We start from the raw sequence: 10,868 nt of genomic DNA, 5'->3' as shown, positions 1-10,868 counted from the left end.
CCACCCACAGATTAGGAGTTCAAGTTAGCCTGGGGAGGGGGTGAGATGGCAGGTTCACAGGGAGATGGAGAGAAGTTGGTCCTGCCAGCCAAATCCATCAATAAAATTCTGATACTCATTAAAATCCACGTATGCTCACTCATACCCTCCATATTTATCACTTTTACCCACCGTTTGTAATGACCCCGTTCTATTCATGACCCTTGTACACTACTGTGGTGATCCATTATATTGTCAGAAAAAGTCAAGGCTACTTTCCCTGGTGTCGCAACTCTTTGAAACAGTTATTTTTAATTCTGTCTTGTTGTTTTTAATGCGTCAACAACTCATTTCTTACATCTGTCAACCCGACAAAATATTCCGCAGGATTATCCTCTAAATTTTAACAATATCCAGCTCAATCCTGCATCATCTATAAACATACTTGGGGTTTCATTCTCTAGGGATTTAAATTGAAACGAACGTATTACCTCTCTTGTAAAATCTGCTTCCAAGAGAATGTGTGTGCTAAACCAACTCCGTGCCTTCTTTACCCCTGCATAATCGTTGACTTTATACACGGGTTTTATTCGCCCCTGCATAGAGTACAACTCTCATGTCTAAGGAGGCTCCCCAAATACTGCTTTTTCTCAACAAGGTAGAGTCAAAGGCTTTTCGTCTCATTAACTCTCCTCCTCTTACTGACTCCCTTCAACCTCTGTCTTTTCGCCTCACTGTTGCATCTTTATCTCTTTTATATCGCTGCTTTAATGGTCACTGCTCCTCTGAACTGTCTGCGTCCATCCCTCCACCACTATGGCGGGCTCGTACTATCCGTCTAGCACAGCGGTTCTCAAAGTTTTTATTGTGTGACGCTATGTGGAATATTTCAAAACTTTGCGACCCACAGGGTAAAATAATCAAACACACAGCTGACTTGCTGTAATATTTTTCTACACACACACACACACACACACACACACACACACACACACTGGGAGAGAGAGAGAGAGAGAGAGAGAAAGTAACCGGTATATGGCCTATCGTAGTTATTATGAATATGCTAATAGTGTAATGAGGATAATTACAATTTCAGTTAAGTAAATCACATATATTGAAAGCATTAGGCCTATTCTATGTCCCTGCGACCATCAAAATTCCTCTCGCGACCCATTTTTGGGTCGCGACCCATAGTTTGAGAATCACTGGTCTAGCAACAAACTCTCATCCCTTTTCTGTCCAACTGTCTAATGCAAGAACTAACCGTTACTCCCAGTCCTTCATGTATGCAACAGGTCAACTCTGGAACTATCTCCCTCTGTCTGTATTTCTTTCTGTCTATGATCTCCAGTCTTTTCAAAAGCAGTGTGTCCAGGCTTCTCGAAATGAACGGATCTTGAATTTGAGTCTCTGTTCTCTTGTTTTTGTTTTTTCTTGGAGAGAACAATTTTCAGGCTCCTGGCCTGAAATATGGGAATGCAGCTTTATGCATGAGCCTTAGAAAGTTAATATAAATTATTTTGTATTTTAGTTGAAAATAGTAGCAATGAACTCAGATAAAATGTATAAGGTATGGCACTATATCCCTGCTCACTCCTACCCACATTTACCCACAGAAGATGAGTCCTAGTTAGCAAGATGGCGATGGCAGCGGCAGAGGGAGACAGGGAAAACTGGGACCTCCTGGCCGAGTACACCAACAAGACCCTGCGGCTGAAGGCGGACCGCTGGGGCAAGGCCGTACAGAATGAGGACACCAGAAACACACTCCTGGACTTCCTGGATGGCGACTCACAACTGGTAGGGACGGGAGACTCATTAAGGTTTTATTTGCAATTTTACCTGTATTGCAAGACTCAGGGGACCGTATCATCGACAGCTTACAGGACTCTCTAGCACATTTCTCTTACCAGTTTCTCTGTGTTTCTGGCATCTTGATATATTTTTTTATAATTTCTTTAATTATAGTGTATATCAATATGAGTATATAATTATTTTATTCAGTCGCACATAAAATGATATATAAGAGAATGGTAATGTGTAAATGAAAAATATACTGTTTAGGAAGAGGTGGAAAATAATCTCCCAGTCCGGTAAGAGTAAAGACTTACGTGTTTGCAAACAATTTGTGATTATCCTACCTTCTTAATCCTGTTCATCATGGAGAAAATTATGTTAAAACCTTTGTATTGCCGGTACTACCCACAGTAGCCATCTTCACAAGGTACAGTATACGTACTCTCTTTGCCCTACTCACCACCATCCTGGCCCAATACACCAACTCTCTCTTGTCAACTTACTCTTTTCTGTGCCCCCCCCTCCTCCCGTCACATTAGGCCCACGTATATAAATTTCAAGAATGGGTAAGTTATATTCTTTAGCCACATTTCCATAATTTTGTTAACTGTTCATTATTTTACTGACATTCAAAACAGGGCAACTGCCTTCAGATCCATCCATTCCTTTCCATCGACCTGACCCTTGCCCCGTAACCCAGTCTCCATCACCCTTCCTCAGCATAGGTAGATGCTCGAGGATTGCTCTTGTTTTATTTTCTAACTTTCTACCTAGTTTAATTTGTAGTTTTAAAGCCTCATCAACGTGTAACTTCAACTGTATTCGCGTCATGACCGCTGATTATAATTCATGTGAATTGTGATAAATTGTTAACAGAATTAAAGAATTAATTATAAAGCAGTATCCCCCAGACTAACGTTCTTTGTATATGCTTGCTATGGTTAGGATGTAAGTTCAACAGAGGTGAGGTGAGGTGAAGTGAGGTCATGGCATGTTAGGTCAAGTCAGGTCCCTCTTTGTTCTGTGTGCTCCTACCTGCTGCAGGTGTGTATGTAAGCCCTCCACTCTCATGTCTCTGTATTTGTTTGTTGACAGATGTAATACGAGTAGACGAAAGTACGTACTGTCTTTATTTTCATTTCTCCTGTGGCCATTTGCACACACACACACACACACACACACACACACACACACACACACACACACACACACACACACACACACACACACACACACACACACACACACACACACACACACACACACACACACACACACACACACATATATATATATATATATATATACATCCCATTGGAGCCCAGTGTCCAGAATATTGGATGGAGCTGGGGGTTTTCAAGTTTTTATAAAGTAGGGAACCCCCGAGTAGGGACCAATGAGCTTCGCGACTATGAGCCGATAGGCGGAGGGCGGTATGCTTAGTACCCACCCAGTGCCATGCCTAGCCCAGCACCCCTGGGATCCAATGGGTTAATGACTGGCAAACCTGTCAGTCTCTTTAACCCATTGGAGCCCAGTGTCCGGAATATTGGACGGAGCTGGGATTTTTCAAGTCTTTATAAAGTAAGGAACTCCCGTGTAGGGACCTATGAGCTTCGCGACTATGAGCCGATAGGCGGAGGGCGTTACGCTTAGTACCCATCCAGTACCATGCCTCGCCCAGCACCCCTGGGATCCTATGGGTTAAACATACATATATATATATATATATATATATATATATATATATATATATATATATATATATATATATATATATATATATATTACAGTGGTAGAGTGTGCGTTTCGCACGCTGGTGGACGAGGGTTCGCCTCCCGCCAGAGTTGTATATATATGGAGCCTCTGTGGTAGAGTGTGCGTTTCGCACGCTGGTGGACGAGGGTTCGCCTCCCGCCAGAGTTGTAAAAATTTTGGGAATCGTTCACCGAGCCACTTTGCTACTTTGGCGGACATAATCGGTGCTGTGGTTGAACCACTGTCGCATACTAGTATGCTTGCATCCAATCGGCTTCAGGCGGACCGATTACACTTGGTTCACAGACTACACACACATCCAAAGCCACTACAACACTACAATTACACTTACAAGCACTTCTCACCCTACATACAATCTCTACCAGACAACCTAAGCCACTTGATAGAGATACATTGACTGTATCGCCCCTGCTTCGGTAGGGATATGCCGGTCCTGCAGTGGACCTCAACGGCTGATGATAATGATGATATACTTTCTCAGGCAGAGGAACTCCTTGAGAGTGAAATGGCTGGGAAGCATGCCGGCACGTGACTGGCTACAGCATAGCTGGGTCTTTCGGGTGATGGCAATCAGGCAAGTTAGCTGCCTACTGCGACTGCAACACAATGGCGAGGTGTTCAGGAAGTTAGCCAAAGAAACCTTGATGGACTCTGAAAGAACAATAATGGCCCCCAGTCCCGTGCAGCCCTTAAATGGGCAGGGGGTGCTAAGAATCTCACGGTTGCCTCAGTTACAATCTAATTCCTTTGTCAATGCAAAAAATACAATTAAAATTGGTAACTGGAATGTGAGAACGCTAAATCATGACGGTAAAATCGATGAGTTAGTGAAGGTTTTTCAAAATTACGGACTTGATATTTGTGCTCTGACAGAAACTAGATTAACTGGAGTCGATAAGTTGGATTTGGAGGATGGTATACGTTTATTGATATCTGGCCGACAGGACGGAATGCATTATCAGGGAGTAGGATTGTTGCTGGGTTGTAAAGCAAATAAGGCTTTATGTGAGTGGGATCCTATAGATGAGCGATTGCTATACGCACGGTTTAAATCAAATCATGGCAACATCAGTCTGTTTGTGTGTTATGCACCTACTAATGATGCACTCGATGAAAGGAGACATATTTTATGAAAAGTTGCAAGAAGGAGTAGGAAGGTTACCTAGACATGATGTTTTGATCTGCGTTGGAGACTTTAATGCAGTAATGGGCTGTTCAAATGAGGGATTTGAGGCATGTATGGGTAAGATGGGAGTTGGTAGTAGGATGAGTGAAAACGGAGTGAGGTTTGGACTTAGTCATCGGGGGCACACTCTTTCAGCATTGCAATATACACAAGACAACTTGGGTGTCGCCGTGTGGAAAATATAAAAATCAGATTGATCACATCGCTATCAGTAGGAGGCATAGAAGTTCTCTGCTAGATGTTCATGTTAAACGGGGAGCGGATATTGGTAGTGACCATCAACTCAGCATTGCAATAATAAGGTTTAAACTTAAAAATCAGAAGAAGGAAAATCTGGTGTTGGTAGATACGATATTGTTAAGCTTAGAAGAGAAGGAGAAGAAAAGGAGGAATTCAGATTAGAATGCAGAAATAGGTTTTTGGTGTTGGAAACGTTGGAAGAGGGGGAGAGAAGTGTAGATGAGATGTGGGAGGATGTGAACAAAGTTTTGCATGAGACTGCTGAATGTACGATTGGAAGGAGACATAGATTCAGGAGAAAGAAATGGATATCAGAGGAAACGTGGGATATGATAAAAAGAGAGGTGAGGCTAAATTGAGGAGTGAGATGCAATGCGTTGATGAACGAGAGATTGAATTAGCAAGAGCTGCGTACTGGAGTTTGAATTCAGAAGTAAGAAGGTTAGCTAGGAGAGATAAAAGAAGATGTGTGGATGAAAAGGTTGCAGAGACTGAAATCCTAATAAACAAAAATGATGGACAGAGTCAAAGAATAGCATATGAATCGATTAGAGAACTGAGTGGTAATGCAGATAAACGCAAGGAAATACCAATTAGAGACAGGGAAGGAAATTTATTGACCAAAGATGGAGATATTAAAAATAGATGGAAAGAGCATTTTGAGACAGTTCTTAATAGACCAATACCACCAGAAGAGGATATACCGTCTGCTCAGGAAGATTTAAATATAGAAACAGGGGAGTTGAGGCTTGCAGAAGTGGAGAAAGCAGTAAAACAGTTAAAGAATAATAAGGCACCAGGGGAGGATGGTTTATTTCGGAAATGTTTAAAGTGGAGGGGGATAGATTAATAATGATCTTGACCAAGCTATTCAATAAGATATGGGTGACGGGGTTACTACCATCAGTTTGGAAGAATGGTGTAATTGTTAAAGTTCCGAAGAAGGGAGATCTGAGTGAATGTGGTAATTGGAGGGGAATCTCTTTGTCACCGATAGCTTTGAAAGTTTTCAGTAGAGTGTTGTTAAATAGGTTGGAGCCGGTGGTTGAGGGTATTCTGAGGGATGAACAGGCTGGTTTTAGAAAGGGACGTGGTTGCAATGATCAGATCTTTATAGTTAGGCATTTGATGCAGCAAGTTAATGAAATGAGAGTACCGTTAAGTCTTTGTTTTGTTGATTTTGAAAAGGCTTTTGATAGTGTTTCGAGAGAGTCTATGGGGAAGATCATGAGACATTATGGAATACCAGAGGAGTTTGTGAGGGTCATTATGAACATGCATGAGGACACATTTTGTAAAGTGATGGTTGATGGTTGTCTGAGTGATTCGTTTGAAGTCAAGTCCGGAGTAATTCAAGGTGGTGTTCTATCGCCTTTACTATTTATATTGGTCATTGATTACATTATGAAACGTGTTGGAACAGAAACCGGTGCAGGTATACTTCTGGGGAGAGAACAGGAAACTTTTGGATTTAGATTATGCAGATGATATAGTTTTGATTTGTGATGGGCCAGAAGAGATGCAGAGAGTGTTGGACTGTTTGGTGAGTGAAGGTCGCAAGGTGGGTTTGGTTATTAATTGTGGAAAAACTGAAATAATCAATATGAATATGGAAAATGCGCAGGAATGTGTAATTGGAGGTATGGTTGTAAAGCAAGTTGATAGGTTTAAATATTTAGGTACTTATTTAGCCAAGGATGGTTCTTTGAACTTTGAATTCGAGGAAAGGTTAAAGAAGGCTAATCAGGCAATGGGAATGCTTAAAAATATTTGGAATAATAACAATTTCTCTGTGCATACAAAAATCAAACTTTATAAGGTAATGGTTAGGAGTATCTTAATTTATATATATATATATATCACCCAGTGCAAGTTTTCTGCTGAACAAAGGCCTCCCCCAACCTTCTCCACGAATTCCTTGACCGAGCCAATCTCCGCCACGTTTTGTCTGCAACCTTTTCTTTTTCATCTCTCCACCTCCTGTCTGGCCTTTTTCTGCTACGCTTACAGTCTCTTGGAGTCCAGTCAGTCAGCCTCATTCTCCATCGGTTATCCCTTTTTCTTGCTCCATGACCTTCCCACCTCCATTTCCGTTCTTTTATAACTTCTATTATGTCTTTGACTTTAGTTTGCTCTCTCATTCAAGTTGATCTTTTCATGTTTGTCAAAGATATTCCCAACACTGGCCTTTCCATTGCTCTTTGAGAATGGATTCGTTGATTTTCCATTGATTTTGTCAGTTCCCAGGTCTCACAACCGTACGTCATAGCTGTGATTATGCATGCGTTATATACTTCTCCTTTCATCCATATTGGCAAGCTACTACTCATGATGTCACTATGGTTACCAAAAGCTGTCCATCCAATTGTAATGCTTTTTTTTATTTCCCAATCATAATATTTCGTTAGTTTTAGTTTTTTTTTTTCTGTATGTGTGTGTGTGTGTGTGTGTGTGTGTGTGTGTGTGTGTGTGTGTGTGTGTGTGTGTGTGTGTGTGTGTGTGTGTGTGTTTTCCCCTTTTTGATGAGCTTCGCAAACACATGCCAGACAGAGGCAGTCCATTAATTATCGAGTGAGACAACAAAAATAAAAACAGTCAGCCCTGTTCATTATCTAATTGCCTTTCATGTACTGTCCTTCCCTCAGGTTGTGGTGAGTCTGAACCTGTCGAACCAGCTGGTGGCGACAACTGAGGTGCCGGCTGGACTAAGGACAAAGGGCGTGTACTTCCTGAAGGCCGGTGATGCATCTCTGGTGCGGGAGGAGGATAACAGCAACGTACGCCAGCATGTTATTTTTGGAGACATATCACCTCAGCCCCTCGACCAACTCTCCACGCTTATTGAGGAGGTTAGTGCGATGACAAACTGAAGCACACACACAAACATATATATATATATATATATATATATATATATATATATATATATATATATATATATTCTTATTTATTTATTTATACACGTTACAGGGAATTTATGTAAACAAGGATTTCACGTTATCAATAGGGAATTCGTGAAATGAGTGTGAACTGGGATGGTTTAATGTGGGAAAGGTTAATTTAGGTTGTGGTTAGGTTTGGCAGGATTAGGTAAAGTTTAAGTTAAGTTAGGCTAAGTTAGTAAAGTTAGGTTAGGTTAGGTTAATTTATTTGAATGCTAACTTATGTAAAGCATTCACATGAAACCTAACCTAACCTAACTAACCTAGCCTAACTTAACCTAAACGTAACCTAGGTTATCCCTGCCTAACCTAACCACAACCGAAATTAGTGTAACCCACATCAACCCATCCCAGTTTAAACCTGGTATTTCACGAGTTCCCTAGGGATCTCGTGAAGTCCTTGTTTACACAAATTCCCTGTTACGTGTGTGTGTTTGTGTGTGTGTGTGTGTGTGTGTGTGTGTGTGTGTGTGTGTGTGTGTGTGTGTGTGTGTGTGTGTTAGGGTAGGCATTGAAAAAGCTGGGAGATGAGACATGGATTTTTTGTTGTGGTCATGGCGATGTATGGAAATGTTAGGAGTAGCTGTAGAGTCAATGGACCTCACAGCAGAGATTTTGAGGATACATCAGGGATATGTTCTGAGTCCACTGCTGTTTATAATGGTAATGGAAGCAGTACTATGAGATTTTAAAGGTTACCCATGAAAGCTGTTATACATAGGCGATCGTTTGCTGATGGTAGAGAGTGTGAAGGAACTGAATGAAAACTTCCAAAATTGGAGGGAAGGTATGAAGTCTATGTTTTTGAGTAAACATCGGGAAGACAAAAACCATGATCTGTGGTTGTAACGCTGAGCCGGTCGTGGATTAGATTAGGATAATTGATCATGCGCTGTATGCTGAGTTTGGGAGGTAACTGTATTTTTTGTACTGGCTGCAGTCACTTTGGTCCCGAAAGATGTAGTGGAGTGTGCGGTAGCCTGAGGATGGTGGTGGATTTCATTTGTAGTGGAAAGACCAATAAGATCCTTGGTAATAGAAAATGGGTCAGTGGATGTTGAGGACAAATTCTGGTACCTTGGTGATATCGTCAGTGCAGGGGGTGGTGACGAGCAGAGCACCATCACAAGGGTGTGTAGTGATTCACAGACTTACTACCCATCCTGACATTGCAAGTATTCTCATTGTCCTTAAAAGAAAAAGTGTTTAGTACCTGTGTTAGGAGTGTCATACTGTAAGACAGTGAAACATGAAGTGTAAAAGAGGAAGGTACTAAGAGACTAAAACGAAACGACAGGAGAATGACCCGACGAAGATATGTTGTGAAGCCGGAAGACGGGACATCCTCAGAAGAGCAGAGAAGACGGCTGGATGTGGATAGCATTAAGAAGGAACTAGAAAGAAGATTAAGATGGTTTACACATGTCTAGAGAATCGACCCCGTGAAGTTGGGTGAGGAGGTGTAGAAGCTTTGAGGCACCAGACTGTCGACTGAGAGGTAGACTAAGGAAGACATGGGATGAGGTAGTTTGCTGAAATTAGGTCTACACGCATTACTAGAGAAATGTCGCTGGACAGAACAAGATGGAGAAATACTATGAGACAAGTTGTCCGCACATAAGTGGTAGTATGAGTAACGAACCCCAGCCACCTCTCTGATGTGAACCTAATGGGCCACATCCAGTAAGAAGGCTGAACTTACCGTACTAGACCAGCAGGGGTCCATTTGGTTAATGGTTGGAATACTTTGTAAATTGTTCTTTGTGCTACAAGAAACCAAATGCCTTGTCATTCAGTGCAGAAACACTGGAAGGTTGCACTGCATCAAATGAGTGGATGGCGGGGACGTCCACCTGCCACAAATGCAGTATAAAACTTGAAATATGCTGTAATGCAGCTATAAAGAAAAAGGCAAAAATATGTATTGTATGTGTAGATGGACAGCTTTGTGAAGTGGAGCCAGCACTGCAGGGAACTGAATGATGTGCAATTATGCATCCCATAGCACTGGACAGTTTTAATGATAGTTCTACCAATTTTGGACCTACTCTTTACTTGTTTCCAAGTACTATCTCATTCCATCCTTGCTTAGGAAAAAAGTCAGGATGATGGTGAAACTTTTTATTTCTCATAACAAATTAGGTGTAAGTTTCCAGTCCGTAATGCAGTGTAGAATTCTAAGCTGTACTGCAACTTCAAATTTCGCCCACAGGTAATCATTCCAATGCTGGAGAACCCTGCCAATCGTGAGGGGTGGCCGGAGATGGTGTGTGAGGACGTGTCGCACCAGCTGTACTCCCTCAGGGGCACCGTGTACCGCATGTGGGGCCAGCTCAGGGGACAGACTCTCCTCCCTCTACCCTTCGGCATGGACACCCTGGAGAGGGCCGAGAGACACGCCCTTGATACGTGAGAGAGTAGTTTTACTTTTTTAGCACTTTGGGGGACCCTGTGTAGTTCTCTCTCTCTCTCTCTCTCATTAGTTTCTTGTACTGATATACCATTTCTTGTTTTTTCTTGATGGAGTTGTGGCATTTCCACAGTCTAGAATATTGAATCGTTGTTGCATAAAGTTGATGATAATTATACGTACACACACACACACACACACACACACACACACACACACACACATACACACACACACACACACACACACACACACACACACACACACACATAAAATATATATATATATATATATATATATATATATATATATATATATATATATATATATATATAGATAGATAGATAGATTGCCAGACACCTGAATCTCGTAAGGGGTGGCCACAAACAAATCTCCTCCATGTCGCCCTGTCCCACGCCATTTTACTGCCCTGCTCCCAGCTCAAACTCCCCTCTCTCATACACCTCTCCACTTCATCGCTCCATCTCATCCTTGGCCTCCCTCTCCCTCTCTCCCCCTCCACCTCACTTTCATA

At 41.8% G+C, this 10,868-nt stretch overlaps 1 protein-coding gene across 1 annotated transcript; it reads left to right on the top strand.

The window, feature by feature from the left end:
* Positions 1–1,617: 1,617 nt before the first annotated feature.
* LOC145392124 (dynein beta chain, ciliary-like) lies at positions 1,618–10,336 on the top strand. The gene is made up of 3 exons (XM_080266574.1): positions 1,618–1,779; positions 7,627–7,830; positions 10,136–10,336. Exons 1-3 carry the CDS (start codon positions 1,618–1,620, stop codon positions 10,334–10,336), a joined length of 567 nt encoding a protein of 188 aa, XP_080122700.1.
* Positions 10,337–10,868: the final 532 nt, after the last annotated feature.

Source organism: Coenobita brevimanus, chromosome 21, assembly GCF_032717465.1.
Source record: "Coenobita brevimanus isolate Jiangsu-jjx chromosome 21, ASM3271746v2, whole genome shotgun sequence".
In the NCBI taxonomy this organism is placed as follows: Eukaryota; Metazoa; Arthropoda; class Malacostraca; order Decapoda; family Coenobitidae; genus Coenobita; species Coenobita brevimanus.
This window is presented reverse-complemented; position numbering and strand designations above follow the sequence as displayed.

What these genes read in the sequence shown, in the direction of transcription:
- LOC145392124 (XM_080266574.1), top strand. Translation starts at nt 1,618, where the DNA reads ATGGCGATGGCAGCGGCAGAGGGAGACAGGGAAAACTGGGACCTCCTG. An exon ending in TGGATGGCGACTCACAACTG is followed by an intron (nt 1,780 to 7,626) that starts GTAGGGACGGGA and finishes TCCTTCCCTCAG; the next exon opens with GTTGTGGTGAGTCTGAACCT. An exon ending in TCTCCACGCTTATTGAGGAG is followed by an intron (nt 7,831 to 10,135) that starts GTTAGTGCGATG and finishes TTTCGCCCACAG; the next exon opens with GTAATCATTCCAATGCTGGA.